The 18,606-nt window shown below is 34.9% G+C and overlaps 3 protein-coding genes across 6 annotated transcripts; 1 reads left to right on the forward strand and 2 right to left on the reverse strand.

The window, feature by feature from the left end:
• Window positions 1-2,995: 2,995 nt before the first annotated feature.
• Window positions 2,996-8,637, reverse strand: LOC106765431 (uncharacterized tRNA/rRNA methyltransferase slr0955). Of its 4 annotated transcripts, none has more exons than XM_022784244.1 (2): window positions 6,160-8,041; window positions 2,996-3,952 (listed from the first exon to the last, which is right to left on the reverse strand). In XM_022784244.1, exons 1-2 carry the CDS (start codon window positions 7,816-7,818, stop codon window positions 3,887-3,889), a joined length of 1,725 nt encoding a protein of 574 aa, XP_022639965.1. In that variant the 5' UTR covers window positions 7,819-8,041; the 3' UTR covers window positions 2,996-3,886. The 4 variants fall into 4 exon arrangements, 3 of the variants coding, with proteins under 3 accessions (XP_022639965.1, XP_014505539.2, XP_022639966.1); XM_014650053.2 differs by lacking the exon at window positions 2,996-3,952 and adding an exon at window positions 4,631-4,870 and having other exon boundaries at window positions 6,160-8,040; XR_002668930.1 differs by lacking the exons at window positions 2,996-3,952; window positions 6,160-8,041 and adding exons at window positions 4,877-5,429; window positions 8,534-8,637.
• Window positions 8,526-10,100, forward strand: LOC106765673 (probable 3-hydroxyisobutyrate dehydrogenase-like 1, mitochondrial). Its single transcript, XM_022784247.1, has 2 exons — window positions 8,526-9,683; window positions 9,804-10,100. Exon 1 carries the CDS (start codon window positions 8,567-8,569, stop codon window positions 9,575-9,577), a length of 1,011 nt encoding a protein of 336 aa, XP_022639968.1. The 5' UTR covers window positions 8,526-8,566; the 3' UTR covers window positions 9,578-9,683; window positions 9,804-10,100.
• Window positions 10,101-10,690: 590 nt separating this feature from the next.
• On the reverse strand, window positions 10,691-17,068 carry LOC106768708 (hexokinase-1). Its single transcript, XM_014653980.2, has 9 exons — window positions 16,601-17,068; window positions 15,784-15,934; window positions 15,524-15,706; window positions 14,954-15,028; window positions 14,606-14,761; window positions 14,400-14,495; window positions 14,195-14,325; window positions 11,588-11,669; window positions 10,691-11,353 (listed from the first exon to the last, which is right to left on the reverse strand). Exons 1-9 carry the CDS (start codon window positions 16,870-16,872, stop codon window positions 11,006-11,008), a joined length of 1,494 nt encoding a protein of 497 aa, XP_014509466.1. The 5' UTR covers window positions 16,873-17,068; the 3' UTR covers window positions 10,691-11,005.
• Window positions 17,069-18,606: the final 1,538 nt, after the last annotated feature.

Here is an 18,606-nt window from a genome sequence, read left to right on the forward strand (position 1 = left end):
AATGAGATGAATGTATGTTAGAAAATATAAAAATTAACATTTAATTATTTTAAAAAATAGTAATCTATTTTTCATAAAAATATTTTCTTTTCACCTAATTCTGTTGCCTTATAAGTCTCTTTTCTACTTTTTTTGGTTTCTCTGAGTATTTTCGCTTTATAAATTTCACTCAAAAAAAAGAAAACATTCTCAATTATTATTGTAAAGATTACAACATTTTAAATAGGAAAGATTGAAAAATGCATGTGAAGAGAAATTTAAAAAAAAAAAAAACTATATTTACATACTAAAAAAATCATAAAAAGTATGGTATATAAATTTTAAGAAAAAACAAATTAAACAAAATACCAAATAAAAAAACTGAAATATTACGAGTGAGTTCAATTTAAGTTCCGATAGGAAAAACAAAGTATACCAATTGAAATTATTTTGATTTTTTATTTTTAAAACAATCAACAAACTCAAGGTTAACTAAACTAAAAACAAGTTAATTAGGTCCAACCATCAAGTTGGAAATCTATATATACTTTTAAAATTAAAATTTCAAAGTCATATTTTTTCCAAAAAAAATATAAATTTTACCATAAAAACTAGATGGTAATTTAAGATATTAGTAGAATGTATTTGTTGAGGGAAAAACTTCACAATCCTAAAAATATAAGTACCATATGAAGTATTTTTTTCTCTCAGTCAAAAAATAGTTAATCGAGAAATCTGATGTCATTGAATGTGTGAGAATCCAAATACTAAATAGCATAAAAAATAAATTAAAACCCATAGTTATCTTCACCAAACTTGTCTGATAGGAAAACATAATTGAAGCATTTAATGAGAATATTCTTCCAAAAACAACACTATTTTTGTTTTATACACCTTTGTGCTGTTTTATATAAATAAAGAAAATGAAATATATGTTTTTCTTATAATTTGAAATTTTGTTGGTGTGCAGTGTTAAATCTGTGAGAGAAAAGAGGAACAGACCGTTGGATTGGTGGTTATTTGATAGGTTGAGAGAGAGAAGAATGGCAGCTTGCAAAGTTTGATGAGAAGGAAGGTGCCTTTCGAAGGATCCGAATCTTTTTCCATATGTCGCTTTTGGTACACACAACACAACATTTTTTCCCTTGTCATTTGATCACTTCACAGTACATGTCTTCTCCTATCACTTTTTGGTCATTATTACACTTACATGCAACTTTGTATCAACAATAAAGAGATCAATATTTTATGAGGTAAATGGCGTGTAAAGGTTCTTACTATTTCTGCTAAGTATTGACATGTACTATGTTCAGATGTTGATGTTTTTTTATATGAGATGTTCTTAATCTTTAAAAAAATGGTGGCAGTTTCCTCTCAGTTCCTTCCGTGAAGGAGTTTAATATGAAATTGAGAAGAAAACAATAGAAGAAATATCGTGATTTGGTTGAGGAGTGTCCCATGTGAGAAATCCGTGAAACATGCATTAAATAGAAAAACAAAGTAAAAGGATGCACAGTAATATTAAAAGAAAGCAACGTGGATGTTGATTAGAATGTGTATAATGTTATATGATTTGTATAAGTGAGAAGTTTGCATAAAAATTGAAGGAAAGAAGTGAATAAGGATAATGAAGAAAGTGATGGGGTTTGGAATGCATGTGTAAGTGTCCCACCTTATTCACATGGCATTGCCAGCTATTGCTTTTCATGTTCTAATGGAAAACTACTCATCAAGTGGTCCATTGCAATTTTTTCACAACATAATCTATGTCGTTATTTGTAACTTTATGATTACCAAAAATCAAACTCCAACAATCTACCATTCTTCATTCTATAAATAATTGCATACATATGTAATCTAACCTTTCAAGATTTTCTTAAAATAACTTGGATAAAAACTTATAAAAATATATGTTTTTCTTGTGTTTTCTGTCTCAATCACTCATTTCAATTTTTCTTTTTTTTTACAAAGGGGTCAATTTTACTCTTTTAATATATGTATATATATAGTCAGGAAATTAACTATTCAAATATATATTCTCACTTACCATATAAGTATTCATGCAGCTGTGTAATTTATTATAAAGGTTGTCTAAGTAAAACTTTTAGTATAAAAGTTGAGACTAGTTTCTGATCTAACAAACTTGGAGAAACTCATAGTAGGAAAAATATATATAAGTTAAGAGGAATAAGCATGATTACTTCTTTGTCATCCATAATTATTTATACTCAGAAGATAGAAATTAATCTCTTATCTGAAGTACTACTTCCAAATGAAAAATGGCATTTGACATTATTAATTTAAGAGGTGAAACAGGATTAATCTTATAAAATAAAATAGTGATTCCAATTGTGAAAAAGAAAACAGGAAAATGAGTATTTGATAATTTGTCATTACGTTCATGTGTGGCTCAGTCCTTCAAAATAAAATAAATAAATAAATAGTGAAGCAAATTTTGAATTATAATTGAAGAAGGGTGTTCACATTAAAAGTTCCAAAAATAATAGCCTGTACAACAGGTCCAAATTCAAAAATGTCAACACTACAACTCCAGAACATGTTTTTGGAAATATAAAACTTGAATTTCAGTTTAGACTAACTCAAAAATCATGTGACATCCTTGCTTTTAGTAGGAATAATGTTTTTTCTGCTACTTTATGTTGGGATTCTGAAAAATTAAGAGCATTCACTTCAACTTTCAAAAATAAGATCTATCAAGGAATTACAAGCTATTGACCACTTAAAATTGTAATGCTTATATATATATATATATATATATATATATATATATATATATATATATATATATATATATGATGATAAAAACTATGAAAACATAAGGACCAAATGAATTTTAAGGAAAGAAACAAAAACATCCCCTTATCTTAAGGGCCATCTAAGAGAGTGGTTTTTCGCTGTGTTGCTGCTATGTCCATATATTATTTAATGATGAGACTCTTGCACAGGGAACTTTGTTATCTAGTTCCTACTCTATCCTCTTATCCCCATAGCTTCTTATGAGAAGATATTTTTGTGGGCATGTGTATATATCAGACAGACAGAGAGAAATTTCCTAAGGGTTTTGATCAATTCTTATCATATTGTACAATCTGTTTTCCTGAATTGAAGTTAACAATTTTTTATTGTATGATAATATGCAATTAGATTATAAGAATTCCTCTATCTCTATCTGCATCCAATTCTTGCTACTAGCTATTAACTGAGATGTATCACACTGTATTGATATATCTGGTATATTCATAGAACATGGAACCTTTGTTAATATCAAACTTAATCCTTGAGAATCAGAGGAATAGATGATAAGATGAGGTCATATGTAATTAGTCCCGTATATAAAGAAAACATTAAAGGATCGTCTACAATATTCTAATAAAGAAATTAAGACATTTCCACAGGTTCTAACACTCAATTTAAAGCTTATTATAAAGAAAACCCTCCTTCTAATAGAAAACAAATAAGTCCTAAAAAGTCAAGGAAAGAACAACCTAAAAATATTGCACAGCCACCGAACAACTAGAGGGACACAACAAACCAAACATGGGTGCCAAACAAGAGGAGAGATCAGGTAAAGTGTGAAGCAGTAGTTTTACTTTCCTGATTATCCTTTATGGAATGAAAGGGTGCTGATTAAGGCACTAAACTAACGTAGCATAAAGACATTCAAGAGAGATCCAAAAACCAAATAAGATATAAAAAAATAGCGAGAGACAAACAACATCAAAGTAAAAGCCTAAAGTCACATCCAAAGAAGTAGAGAGTGGGACACCGACAACACTCCATGGGACATAGCTAGGGTAAAAATAAAGACAAAAAAACATATTATTGAAGGAGACACACTCAACATGAAGTCCAAAGCTATCACAGATTTGAACAGAGGCGAGCGAGTTCAACCATGGAGCCAAAAAGGGAGATACAAACTTTCTGAGAAGAAGATACACAGCAGCAATTTTAACTATTGGAAATTAAGCAAAAAGTTACAGAAAGTAAGATAATTTTTATTTTTTAAAACAAATTAATTTTTTTTAGAAAGAATAAAGTTGAAAACAGTAAGACAAAGAGGATGACATCGCATGCTGCTCTAGATAACCATGTGGAGGAAAGGAAAGACATGAGAGAAAATATATCACTGAATTAATGTTAATAGAAATATATCACAATTTCAGAATATTTCTTATATATTCATAAAATTTATAATACTAACTCTAATGCATATTAATCTAACAAAATATGAGGAGGAAATCATACTAAGATAAAGAAAGATGATAACTATTCATAAGAGATAAAGATGAACAGAGAAATTAAACCAAAAGATAATTTAAAATGTGATAGGATATGATAAGATATTTTTGTATATTCTAACATCTATTTAGTGTAAACTAAGGCATGTCGTGCCTTGCTCAAGACATGCAGAAGATGTTTGCATAATAACGGTCACGAATGAAAATTTTAATGCTCCAGTTTTATTGTGATATTATGCTTATATGTTACATACAGGCTTTCCAGAATAGAAGCATCTATTATTTACAAATAATAAATTTCTTAAATATAACACTGAAAAAGAGGATTGTGATACTGCTTCTGGTCATACAAATCTTACGAGTGAGTATGAAATGAATAAATTAATTCTTGGTTGCCAAAATACAAATATCTAAAATACAAGGGAAGATTAAAATACGGTGTGTATAAATACAATACAAAAGGTATTTTCTTTAGAGAATTCAGGATAAACCATTAAGTGGAGAACCTTAAGATGCAAGGCTAGTGTGTATCATAAAGTTCAATCTGCCTGAACTGCAACTGCATGGCAGCAGTTATTACTCATCATATTCGGAACCTAGCCATTCATTAAGAGACCGTTCGCAACCTGGAACTGAAAGTAGAGAAAAGAAAAGAAAGATAGCATTTCTTGACTGATAGCATTTCACAACAGAACAAAGGAGAGATATCACTCTTTCAAAGGTTTCCACTTCACAACGATTCCTCATATCCCAAAGAGATAATTGTCTATTTACAAATGATAACAAATATGAAACAATTCCTTTCCCTCCAGTAACTCCCTTTACCTACAAAAATTCTAAAGATGCTAATTAGCTAACCCTTTCCAACACTCCTAACATATGCCAAAACAAGATCTTGATGTCATGTGGCTCTAATGCTGGACGAACTGAGCTCAGAAACCACTAGAAACAGTAAAAAACTCCCAGTCTGTAATTAAAGTCCAAGACAAAGAGTTTTAATAGACGTTAGTAAAGACACTTGTTGAGTTGGTCCTTGAGAAGTCGTGTTTGGTTCAGAACGGGATTGCTCTTGAGCACAGTCATCTACTCATTTTAATACAGAAAAACTATTTGTTTCCTATTCTCTATTTCTGTTCTTGATAATTTCAGTTTGAAAAGATCTCAGTTGCCTAACAGCAGGTGTTGTTGAGCCTGAAACTTTACTCTGTAAGAATGGGTAATATACATTTTGCAAACAATGCAGAAAGTAATAACACGTTGAACCCAAAAGTCCTTAGGAACTTCAACAACAACCGGAAAGAAAAAGCAATAAGAACAGATATAAGCAATTATACTCCCGTTAGATGGTGTCACTTGTCATGGAGTCATAGGGATTCAGCTAAAGTTAAGAGTATAAGCAAGCCACCGATTTCATGTTATGGAGACAATGTGCAAAATTCAGGACAAAGAAACCGCCAACTCATAAACTTCAACACAGAGACACAGTAATCACAATAAAAATAAATCATAATTTTCAATTTTCAATTGTTTCAAATTTGATTTATAATGAAAAAATCACATCTGAAACTCAAAACCATACAATTCAAGTTAAAAATAGCACAACTATAAACTAATACAACTTCAATGTGATAAGCAGCAGAAGTCTCGACTTTTGATTTAATTGATCAATTCTCCTTCATTTGAATAATGACGTAAACTATATTTAGCCTTCAAGTTATATTGCAGGCAAAATTGTGAACCGACTCCACGGCAGGACAGACCAACTTTCTCACATGATTGTAATATGAATACAAAATCAAGTGATAAAGAAGGAGAAATAACACTGTATTCAAAGAAACAAAAGCTGTGATCCGTCGGCAAACACTAAGTAAGATAGAACTAAATAAATTGAGGCAATGCAATCTCACTCAGACACGACAACCTGTTTATTGTCCTCTGGCAATGAATCCACTAACTTCTTCCCAATTAAATGGTGAACAAGTACACCTGCTGCAACACTAACATTTAAGCTTTCCACGGCCAAAAATGATAGAAACTCTCTACCAGAGCTCTGAGCATTCAAATCATTACTTTCACCATCCAATTCACTAGTATTTGGGTCAAGAGGAATGTTCCCAGGAATCCTAACTAACTGAGTGCATGATCTCTCCACCAATGGTCTCAAACCAGTGCCCTCGCTGCCCAAAACAAGAATAGTAGGCGGACCTGGTACAACCTCATCCAAAGAAATAGCTTTGGTGGAGACAGAGCCCCCAAGAACCCGCCAGCCATTTTCAGCTGAAGACACCAAGAATTGCATCATATTCTTGCAATATCTAAGTTCCATTAACTCAAGAGAGCCTGCACTTGCTTTGCTCACAACACCACTCAATGGGGCTGAATTCTTGGCACATAAAACAACCCCAGTCGCTCCAAAAAAGTATGAAGACCTAATTATTGCCCCTAAATTCTGTGGATCGGTAACCTCATCCAAAGCTATCCAAAGGGAACCCTTCCCCTCATCAACAGAAACAGGGTCCAGTTCCTTTATTTTTACCATCTCTAGTGGTGAAGCATCTAAAACTAAACCCTGATGAGGACGGTTATCAACCACCATATTCAGATCATGTTTTGATGCTTCTTTTACACTCAAATCTAGCTTCTCAGCAATCTTTAGAACTCTTTCAAAGCCTTTCTTGTCCTTCTTCTTCCTATTATTGCTACTCAAATCCAATCCTTCTTGAACATACAATGCATAGAATTCCCTTCGATCAGCTGACAATGCAGCCAAAACTGGACCAACCCCATAAATTGCTTCACCAACAATCTTAGGCACAGTGGATTCAGTGGCCTCTTTCCATGTCTTTCTACCCCAGTTCTCCTGCTTATTCCATCTTCGAAACTCGGGTCTCTCCATTCCAACTTTTGCCCCCACCGTCCCCTTGAACCTATTCTTTATGTTATCCCACCTTGGATCCTCAATCTCCTCCCCCATTTCATCATCAACTTCTTCCTCGTCACTATCATCATACTTCACATACCTTTTGCCAAAACCACTCCTGTGCTCTCCAGCCTTCTCAACCAATCCACTCTTCCTTTCCTTACTAGCAGCTGCTGATGCACCGCCTTTCATAGAAACTGTTGCAGCCGTTGCTGATCTCGGCTTAATTTCTGGAACTGTTGCTTTATGGCTTTTATCTAACCTTTCAATGGATTGTTCCCAAGAGGACTTACCACTCACCTTCTTTGCTGAACCCTCCTGGATAGAGGCACTAATCCTAGTCATCTTTGCTTTCTCCACCACCTTACCTTCTCCCTGAACCTCATTAGCCACTTCTAACCAAGGAAGTTGTTTTTCGCCACTTCTTGACCTATAATGCGTTCTAGCAATTTGTACCATAAAGCCGTACGGATTTGCTAACTTCCCCACTTCCGAGGTTCCAATTTTATGTGAAGCGGGGATCATTAAGATGTGGTTTTGATTATAAGCAAGCGGTAAAGATAGGGACCTTAAGGCGTTGGGTGAAGTGAAGCATTTGGGTTGCGAAGAGATTTTAGCGGCAAAAGGAAAAGCCTGGACTTTGGAGATGTTGGTGTACATTGAGGTAGCACTAGAATAACTACGAACTCGTCAAAGTGAAAACCCAGAAAAGAATCTCACGTATTGATAGAATGGATTGAGGAAGGAGCAACCATGTGAAAACTGGATGAAAGTACAGCGAAGTTTTCAAAATGATAATGCCTTATCTTTCTTTCCTTACATAGATGTGCATGCGAAATTAGGGCAGACAGAGACTACAGAAGATGATTCAGTTCAGAGGGGCAATTAAACGACACCGTTTAATGTTCTTATTTGACCTTTTACTGATTAATAAATTATTTTAAAATAATCATAAAAGTAAGAAAATGTAAATTAATAATGAAATCTTATGTAAATATGAAAGATATACTAATTTTACAATTTACAGAAAAAAACATTGAAATTAAATTAAATATATCCACTGGTCAATCTAAAATTTCACCATAATGTATAAATAAATAGTTTATTTTAGTTTTTTGAAAAATATTATTTGAACTTTAGATAACATCACTTTTTATATTCGAATTTTTTTTCTTAGCTCCTTAAGGATAGAAAAACAATAAAATTATTAGTATTTTCTTAGCTCCTACTATCTGCAACTTTAATTACAAAAAATACTTTTTTCACTTGGTGAGTCAAACTCGAACCAAGTTCGCCTTTAATAGAAGAATAAAATAAAAAAAAATTCCCTAAGGTTAACTATACATAACAGGATAATCGGACGCGAAAATATTACCGATATATATATGTGGCTGCCAAAAGAAGAGATATGCCACTCACTTCTCCCCTGCTAAATCTCCGCTCCCTCCACTGTCGTATCCGTCACTGCCACTCCTCCACCGTCCGACACTTCATGGCCGCCGCCGAGCCCATAAGCCCATCAAGCACTCGTGTGGGCTGGATCGGCACTGGCGTCATGGGCCAGTCCATGTGCGCCCACCTCATCCGGGCCGGCTACACCCTCACCGTCTTCAACCGCACTGCTTCAAAGGCCCAACCTCTCGTCGACCTCGGGGCCCACTTCGCTGCTTCCCCCAATGCCGTCGCCGCCCGCTCGGACGTCGTATTCTCCATCGTCGGCTACCCCTCCGACGTGCGCTCCGTCCTCCTCCACCCAACCTCCGGCGCGCTCGCCTCCCTCCGCCCCGGCGGTGTCCTTGTTGACATGACCACCTCGGAGCCCTCCCTCGCCACCGAAATTGCGGAGGCAGCCGCGGCCAAAGGCTGTCACTCCGTCGACGCCCCCGTCTCCGGCGGCGACCGCGGCGCGAAGAACGGGACCCTAGCGATTTTCGCCGGCGGGGAGGAATCGACTGTGAAGAATCTGGAACCCTTGTTTTCAGTGATGGGGAAAGTGAACTACATGGGAGGGAGTGGGAAGGGGCAATTCGCGAAATTGGCGAATCAGGTGACGATAGCGTCGACGATGGTGGGGTTGGTGGAGGGAATGGTGTACGCGCACAAGGCGGGGTTGGATGTTGGGCTGTACCTGGAGGCGATTTCCACCGGCGCGGCCGGTTCGAAGTCGCTGGATTTGTACGGAAAGAGGATCTTAAAGAGGGATTTTGAAGCGGGGTTTTTCGTGAACCACTTTGTTAAAGATTTGGGGATTTGTCTGAAGGAATGTCAGAATATGGGGATTGCTTTGCCTGGTTTGGCTCTTGCTCAACAGCTCTATTTGTCGCTTAAGGCTCATGGTGAAGGATATTTGGGTACTCAGGCTCTGATTTTGGTACTCGAGCGACTCAACAATGTCTCTCTTCCTCCCTCCGATGCCTGAAATCTCAAAGCAACCATTCTCTCTATTGTCGGTTACTATTTCACTTCCACTGCATTGCCCTCTCCACTCTGCTGTCTCACACAACGCTATGGCGTAATAAATTCTGGTGATTGAGTTTTACCTTTTTTCTCATTGAAGGGTTTAATGTTTCCTACCTCTTTATCTGAAGGGTTATAACATTGTTGTATCAGTTAGTTATGAACAAATTATCCTATTTTGAATGAAGTTTTCACATCATGGAAGTGTAGCTTCCAGAATGCATAGAAGGAGGCTGATAGCAATTTGGGAGTGGCAGCAATGGCATTTCGCCTTATTTCAGGTTTCCTAGTCGATGGGTTAAAAAAACAACACCGATTAAGAGGTTGTAGTTGGCCACGCAAAAACAAGGTTGATGTTTGCTGTAGTGTAGGTTTTATACATTGTGTTTTTGCTGTGATGTTTGGATTGGACTTGGACCTATGAATGTTGTTTCCTTGTGAAAGCTTTCTCTCTATCTATTCTCAAGTTATGCTCCGTTAAACCACGCCAAAATCTTTAAACGTCTCCACTCAATTTTCCTTTGATATTCAATGCTGTTTGCTCACGTCTTCAAACAATTTAATCCATTGTGCTAGGTCGTTTAAACGTAAACAAATGTTTAACACGCCGTTGACTCAGAATAATGTAATTCGTGTACTGTTAAAGTACAGGAATAAAATTGGTTCAAACTTTTTTTTAGAAGAACAAATTTCAATTTTACGACTAACCCTTATAAACATAATCAGACACCCTTCCAAAAATGAAATTAAAGCCCGGACTACACCCAATATATGATAAAACTTGAATGGTAAAAAGAATTGATCTAATTACAGAGACAACAGAAAAATTAATTTAAAGATAGACAATCTGCTCAGTAGAATTTTTCCAAATTGAGTTTGAAGTCTGATATTTATGTATTTTCACAAAATATATGATAAAAACATGTCTACTTTTCTCATGAACAAGAAAAAGAAAAAAACAAATCCAAGATTCGCTGGCGTAGGTAAATCACCGACAAAAAATTGAAAAACTTAGCGTGTTTCATACAAGATAATAAAATACTACAGCAATAATAATAACAGCAACAACAACAACTCCTGATAACTCAGAAATGGTTTGAATAAAAAAGCCCTTAGGCTTGTCAGTGCATTAAGTCCTGATTTATTCCGGTTGGCTACATCCGCAAAAGGTGAATAGTCACTCATGATTAAGTTTATATCTTTGATATTATTCCTTAACGAAGGAGAAACAAACCCCGAACCAAAATAATGAAATGCCCCAGTAAGGAGAGAGAGCCCTCCCCGGTGGACATGATCTGCAGGACCAATAACCAAGGCATCATTGCTTCAATGTGTTGATCTATTACCTACGAAAAAAATGAAACTAGTATTACATTCCCTCGGCAATAATTTACGACTCCTCCACTCCCAAATATTGGGAGTGAGAAGCTGCTAGAAGGGCTGCACCAATGCCGGAGCCATCATTAGCGTGCTCAATGACAATGGTCTCAGCAGCCTCCTCTCCCAGCAATTCCTTCAGTGTACTCTCCAGGCATTCTCTGAATTTAGTGTAGTGTTCATACAATCCTCCATCCAATGCTATCACCGACTTTTGCTTCTCCCCAACCTTAACTGTGTCTCTTCCTAGTTTCTTGAGGATGCCCAAAATACCAGCAGCAGCAAGGCGGGCCCCGCGAGTAGCAACAATGTCACATAGTTCCACAACAATCTTCCTCACTTTTAGGGAAGTGTTCGAGATCTGACAAAATGAGGAGCATTAGAAGCACCAACTTTTATTGTCCTAAACATAATCAGGATGCTTTTTACTTTAAAAGACATGTCACAAAGAATAGGTAGTGTAGTTTATCTTATCATCATAATTTCTGCCCCCCCCCCCCCCCCCCACACACACATCCAATTCAAGAAAAAGTAATTTATAGAATGGTGTGAGACATGATAGCAATATTTCAAAATCGCAGAAGAGCATGCATACCTCTAATGTATCCTTTAATTTGTTTCCAACCACTTTAAGATCAGGAGTAGTGTCGTGGTGCATGGCTGCCATGTCAGGTGTCCTAATAAAAATGATTAAAACTCTAAAAGTGAATATATGTTGCAATGAAGGGTTATGCAATTCAACAAGGGCACAGGTAGCATAAACAGTGAATACAATTTATTAAGATTGATTGGTATGAGCACAGGAAAAAAAAACAGCTGAAAATGAACAGGCTAAAACTTTCGTCACATTCCACTCTTACCCAAAACTTTCGCCACACTTTCGGATGAAAATGTAATCCCAAAAATGCCACAAAAGAATTTCTTACTTGTCCTTCTATCTTAAGCTTATACATAGAGAATAATATTACCATTTCCCTATTTACACCGCCTAAAGAAATGGTAATAAATCTTTCCCCACCATGTTCATTTACCAACCACCAAGCAAACCCCAAAAGAGGCAATGTCAACCCAATCTCGTATGGCAGCATTCTTGTCTTGATTTACAAGTTCCAAAAAAAAAATTGATGCACAAGTTAGTTCATGTGACGAGCTTGGCCATCAATTAACAACAGAGCAAATATCAAGCAATCTTGAGAAATAAGAATTAAATAGAAAAGGGGGGAACAACACTTTGTGAAAAATTAAATACATGATGATACTGAAATGGTCCACACAAAAAGTCTAAACAGAGCACGCATCTTAATTTTCTCAGGTTTCTGTGTAATTCATGAAATTAAACAACTAGGCTAAGCATCAGAATCATTACTGGCACGTAAATATGCAGTAAAAGAATACTCCATATAAAGGTCATGAACCAATATTGACAGGTATAATCCAAGACAAAAAAAATCGACTGTTTGGTGCCAGTAATCATTTCCAGACAGTGGCGCTAAGTGGCCAAACCTTAAAACCAATGTGGCAGGCATAATGGAATGACCACAATTTTGAAGGTTATGAATATAGGTTATATAATTTATACTAGTCATGTATCAATCCTTAAACATTTAAAAATACATACCAAAAATTAAGTTGTAAAAAATTGTAGTTTTAAGCTAAACACACGAGTCAATAGCACCGTAAGTCAAAGAACAAAAAAAAAAAGAGACAGCAGTGATGAAGACAAAACTCATTACAACTAAGGGATAGATTGGTGAACGTGGTAAGGAAGATATCATATCTTAATCCATTGTTTTGTGAACCAATTGGATATGATCAGACAACCTTATCACCTAATCCTATCCTATCTTTTTCACCAGTCAAATTATACCCGGTGACGAATGCTATGTTGGAAGCTAACAGGATAAGATTAAAATATTTTCCACTTAAGTTCTCTCCGCCCATCTGTCCCCGTACTGTGTTTCATTTGCACTCTCACTGCATCACTTGTGCTCCTTTTTATCAGTGGCAGCTCACGAATCAAGTTATCATCACATCCACATTCTCCATGTTATTAATGGGAATGAATTTTTTTAAGCATATAAAACATGTACATTACGTGTTACACTCTTTTAGTTAAAATTATTTTGCTACTTTACATAATTTATTTACAATTTAAAATTTAATTGAGTTCAATACAAGATTTAGAAATAATAGTTCTAAAATTCAATGCATCCATATTAAAGTTAGATATTTATAGATTTAAATAACTACTAAAATTATGTAATTATTTTGTTACTTTAATGTTTTTTATAATTTAAATAATAGAAAGTTTGATAAAACTATCAAAGTTAACTTACAAAAAATTATATGCAATTGCGTCACAAGGGTAATTTTGCCATCTACTGTGACTTGCATCACATGCCATTATTTGGTCCATCTCAAAACACATGATAGAATAATATAATACTATTTAGTTGTTATTCTGTGTCTACCAAAGACAGGATAGGACAAGAGCTTACTGAATTCATATCATGGTGTCTTTGGAAAAGCTTATTTAGAACTTTAGGTTTATCTTATGACATAAGCCCTTATGCAAGTGTTTGGAAGAGCAGATGAAAATGGTTTACGGTTTATCCATAAGCTAATTTTTGTTTATTCCAAGAAGCTCTTCAAAATAACTTACTAATATGAAAACAATTTAACCTTACTTTTTCTCTTTGGTTATCAAAATAACTTAAACATAAGCAATTATTCACCAAGTGCTTAATTACGTAATTCACACACTCTTATCCTATTGCGTTAACCAAACAGACCTAAGAAGACCAGGGAAAAGAAGGGACAGAGCAGTGAAATGGAGGACCCATGTTGGTCTGTTATACAGAACATAGAGAGCCCCATAGGAGAGTACAGAACAGAAGGAAAGAAGATAAGGGTTCACTGGAAAGTTGGAAACAACACCAGAACTGACATGTGCGGCGGATTTGCCAGAAACAGAGCTGCACTTTACCAGCACTGCTGTTTGATCGCATATTCATTTTGAACTTCTAGTGACAGAAAAAATGGCGGGTCTCTCTGTATCTCTCTCTCTATCAAAAATCGAGAGAGACGATGATTCCTATTCACAGTCATGACTCCCACAACACAAATGCCAAATAGCAGCCACTGGCCACCTCTACACCAGTGCAGTATTAACAACTACGTTTGCCAGTATGAATTAGCATACCTAAGTATGAAAGGAACTTTCAATTTGGGTGGAACAGTATCTCCAAAAAAGTCAGCTTCTTCAGCCATCTTCAACAAAACTCTCCTAATAATCTCCCCCAAATACATGCCCGAAATCAATTTCTCAAAAATCTGTGAACAACAGTGGAATAATGTTAGAGTTGCATTAGTTAATTAAATAAATGGAGACTATAGACGATTATTACCTGTTCTCCAGGGTTTAAACTCTCAGCATCAAGAGCCAGATCATATTCTGTAAGAGAAAGATTTGATCGGAAATTACCCCACTCCATGTTTATAACCTATAACATTTAGAAATAAATAATCAGAGCATGCTTCGGCACCAGATAGAAACACGGTAAAGCAACTCGCTCACAAGAAATTAAATCTCACATATTCATAACCCACATACCATATCTCCAGATTTTGGTATAAGGCCGTGCCATTTTGGAATAGCATGTGCACGTTCTACATATGCTGCATTTGTCCCAGTACCAAGAATCACAGCAGCAATTACATCCTGATTGTAGAATCTGCCTCCAGCTAATGTTCCAATGGTATCATTAACCTACATCAAATCAGCAAGTTAAGTTTCATTTCCAGGTTATATATTAAACTTCCAAGAATGACTTAAAATAAAATAAAACTGACATAATAAAATCTTGTAACTCAAAAAACTCAGTCAGACACATTGGAAATCGTCATACTCAAATCCTGGCCATAAAATATAAATAAAAAAAGAGAGAAGAGTGAGACTGACTAGAGCAGCAATTCGCATATCCAGCCCAATTTTTTCCATGGACTTGGTTAGCTCTCCCACCACATCTTCACCAACCTACAAACAAACAATGAAGGAGTATCCATGCTCAGTAAGAGATCAGAGAAACAACAAGAAATTCACTCTCTAAAAAGATGGAAGATCTTATGGCTAGGATGCAGTTTTGAATTATAATGAGGCAAATAATGATTGTACTATTGCAATATCTGGAGACTTGCAAAACTTTATACAACAAGAGAGAGTGACTCGTTCAAATTTCTAGACTATACGTCAGTGTAATTAAGATGAGTGACAGGAAGAAAATAGTGTCTGCACAAGTAAAATTGAATATCGAAAAATGCTAACAATAGGCTTTATAACTATTGGTTGAATTTATGGGATCAAAAAATTTATGGGATCAAAAAATTTTGTGGCTCTCATTTCAAATATAATTAATAAGCTTCATTTGTGATTCTGTACTTTCTCGTATATTTAACCAATAGTAGGTGTAAAAAAGTGTGTGCTAGGACTACTAGCACTCCTATTCAATAACATGAAGGCAACAAGAATTACCGTATCTTCAATATTAAAACCTTTAGTCCACTTAATCAGAGTCCCGGATGAAATTGATGTTTGCCTCACTGGGAATGAGAATGTAAAACCCAGTTCTCTTTGTCTGCCGGGTGGAGGATGAAAACCATCTGGTTCTGAAGCAACAAACTTGGCAAGAGCTGCTGCTATAAAATCGAATAATGCCTGTAACAACATAATGAATATGTATCAAAGTGTAGCAACGCTTAATAGTCTAATAGATTTTCCCATAACACACTTACCTCCGAAGTACCAGTCATCAAATGTGGAGGAATTGAAACTTCTGCAAACTCTTGGCCAATAACACCTTTTTCTTTCCCACCCAAATGTACACGAAGGACACGGAAGTTTGTGCCACCAAGATCCAGTGCATAATAGAGTCCTTTCTCATCCCTGTATGCAATGGATGTGGTGATCAATGAACTAACACAGAAGAAATCTTTAAGAATAACTAGTTCATATTTCTCTCTCGTCATCTCGATTGCAGGGTCTTCAAACCACAATATAAACAATCAAACGCTTTAGTGATAAACAGTTATAATCCAGAGGGTCACAGAACCATGAATGATATGTTAGTAAACACCTCCAATTTAATCACATAATGAGTTTCAAAAACCCCGGATTTACAACAAACAAAAAAACTCCAGTCTTTACTCTTAACATTCCAATAACACAATAAGATCATAATTGACATAATGCATATAATGAAGTGAACTACTACACCACTGATCCAAATTTGTCAGTTCACCGTATCAGAATTCAGAACGTAAAATAAACAGCACGCAGAAAAAAAACAAAAAAAAAAAGGAAAAGGAGAAACATTGATTAGCCAAAAATCAATTTAAAAGTCAAATAAAACAACAAGATCAACGTTCCAGAGAGCAGGACAAATAGACAGTCAACAAATCCCGGACATCCTGATCCTCAAGTGTCTCAAACTCTTTTTACTACAAACTTTATTTAAAAAAATATAGACAAAAAAATCCCATATTTTATAAATATTAGTATTGAAAAGCTAACAGATGTGAAAAGGGAAAAGAGATGGATAAATCTACGAACCCAGTAGGGAGATTATCGACGAAACTGATCAACATGTTAAGCTTGCTACCACCTTCAGATGCGAGACCTGCGTGCATCTCCACATCCATGGCATCACACACTTGTCTGAGCTTCGCAAGCGGGGTCCCACTCTTTTCCTCGAACTCTTTCAGTATGGCCATGGCTCGACTCCATTTGCGGGAACTAATCATGCGGTGGCGCACCACCAGCGCCGCCGCGGCGCAAACGGCGGCAGCACAGACAACGGCAGCTCCCACCGCGACCTTGCCCATGACAGCAGTGGAACAAGCCGAATCCCGCAAAGTCCGAAACTTTGTCCTCTGAAGAATGAAACCCAGATTAGATTTTAGTGGGGAAGTGAGAGATTGTTGTTATTGGTGCACATTGTGGGAAAGTGACAGTGGCGTGGCCTTGGGGGTTAGGAAAGAGAGGTGAAATGAAATCAGACAGACAGGCACACAACAACAGATACATACATATACATCAAATAGTATTAAACACAGTAAAATATTTTGAAATTTGGAAAAATTATGTACATATCTCTCTGTGACCTTCAAATAGAAGATTAGATAATGCTTTAACCAACAAATCAATTAATTTCATTAGGGTTGAGTTGAAATGCCCAATCTGATCTCAATCTTACAAATTTAATGTAAAACTTATAACTAATTTTCGGATAAAAAGATTTTAAAAAGATTTGGTTTAATTTTTTCTATTTCTATAAATCGAATAACCAAGCTCCTTTCCTTTGTTGGAGTTTACCCGGTGATAGATTCAAAATTTCTCTATTATTTGGCAGAGGACAAATGTATAAATTTAAGAAGTAAAAAGAATAAAAAGGTAAATATATTTACTTGTAAATTAAAAACATTGAGCGGGTACAAGTGTCCATCCTTATTTAATAGGATAGGGATAAAAAAAAATGAAATATGACTATTGAATTTGATCATAAATATATAAAGAATGAAAACATTTTGCTTGTATTTTTCCATCTTAAATAATGACAAAGTTTCCTCAGACAGTATTATTAATCCGAAGATTTTTGTTTTCAGTAATTAGAAATGACCACTTTGTTGGCAAATTGATAAGGTTGAAAGAGTGACAGATTAAGTTTTAGTTTGATTAAGAGTATGGAAAGGGAAGGTTGGTATTTACATACAAAAAGGAAGATGAGTGGTGGTATCAATAAGTAAATATGTCAAAAGAAAAGAAGGCATTGACAGATAAGAGACACTTTTCTGCATGTGTCCTAACAAATGTGTAAATAAATAAATTTTATATATATTTCAAAATTTTCAATTACAAATCTTATATGTATTATTTTTTATTTTTTTTTACTTTCTCCTAATATCCACTTTGCGTTTGAACATCATTAAATTGACCTACATTCAGAATCGAATCTTACATAGAATGAGGAAAGTTGTGTTCCCTGTTTTTTTTTTTTATATAGAGATTGACCATCCACATATTTTAAATTATTAATTAATATTGTACAAGTCAATTAAAAACAAATATATAAGATAAATGATAGTATTAGACTGAGATAAAATTGGTACAAAAAGTTAAAGATGTTAGAATATATAAGATAAACTAATTCCATAAAATAAAGAGATTACAATGAATCAAATCACAATGGATAAGGGATTTAAATATAATATATATTAGGTCCACAAGATCAATATATTAGAATACATGATATATATATATATATATATATATATATATATATATATATATATATATATATATATATATATATATGTATGTATGTATATATATAACTATGTTTGTGGTTCAAAAGAATTAAAGATGAATCTTTGTTCTTTTATAATTGTTAGATTATATTTATATTATTAATTTAAGTTTTCTATGCACGTATATTATTATTTAAAAGTGAAAGTTCTTAGAGTTTTGTTAGAGTTAAGAGATTGGACTAGACGAGAAAAGCTAGTCCAATTTTCAAATTGTATTGTATGTTAAGGTCACCAGTTGACAATTATAATAGC

Source organism: Vigna radiata, chromosome 7 (assembly GCF_000741045.1).
Source record: "Vigna radiata var. radiata cultivar VC1973A chromosome 7, Vradiata_ver6, whole genome shotgun sequence".
NCBI classification, from domain to species: domain Eukaryota; kingdom Viridiplantae; phylum Streptophyta; class Magnoliopsida; order Fabales; family Fabaceae; genus Vigna; species Vigna radiata.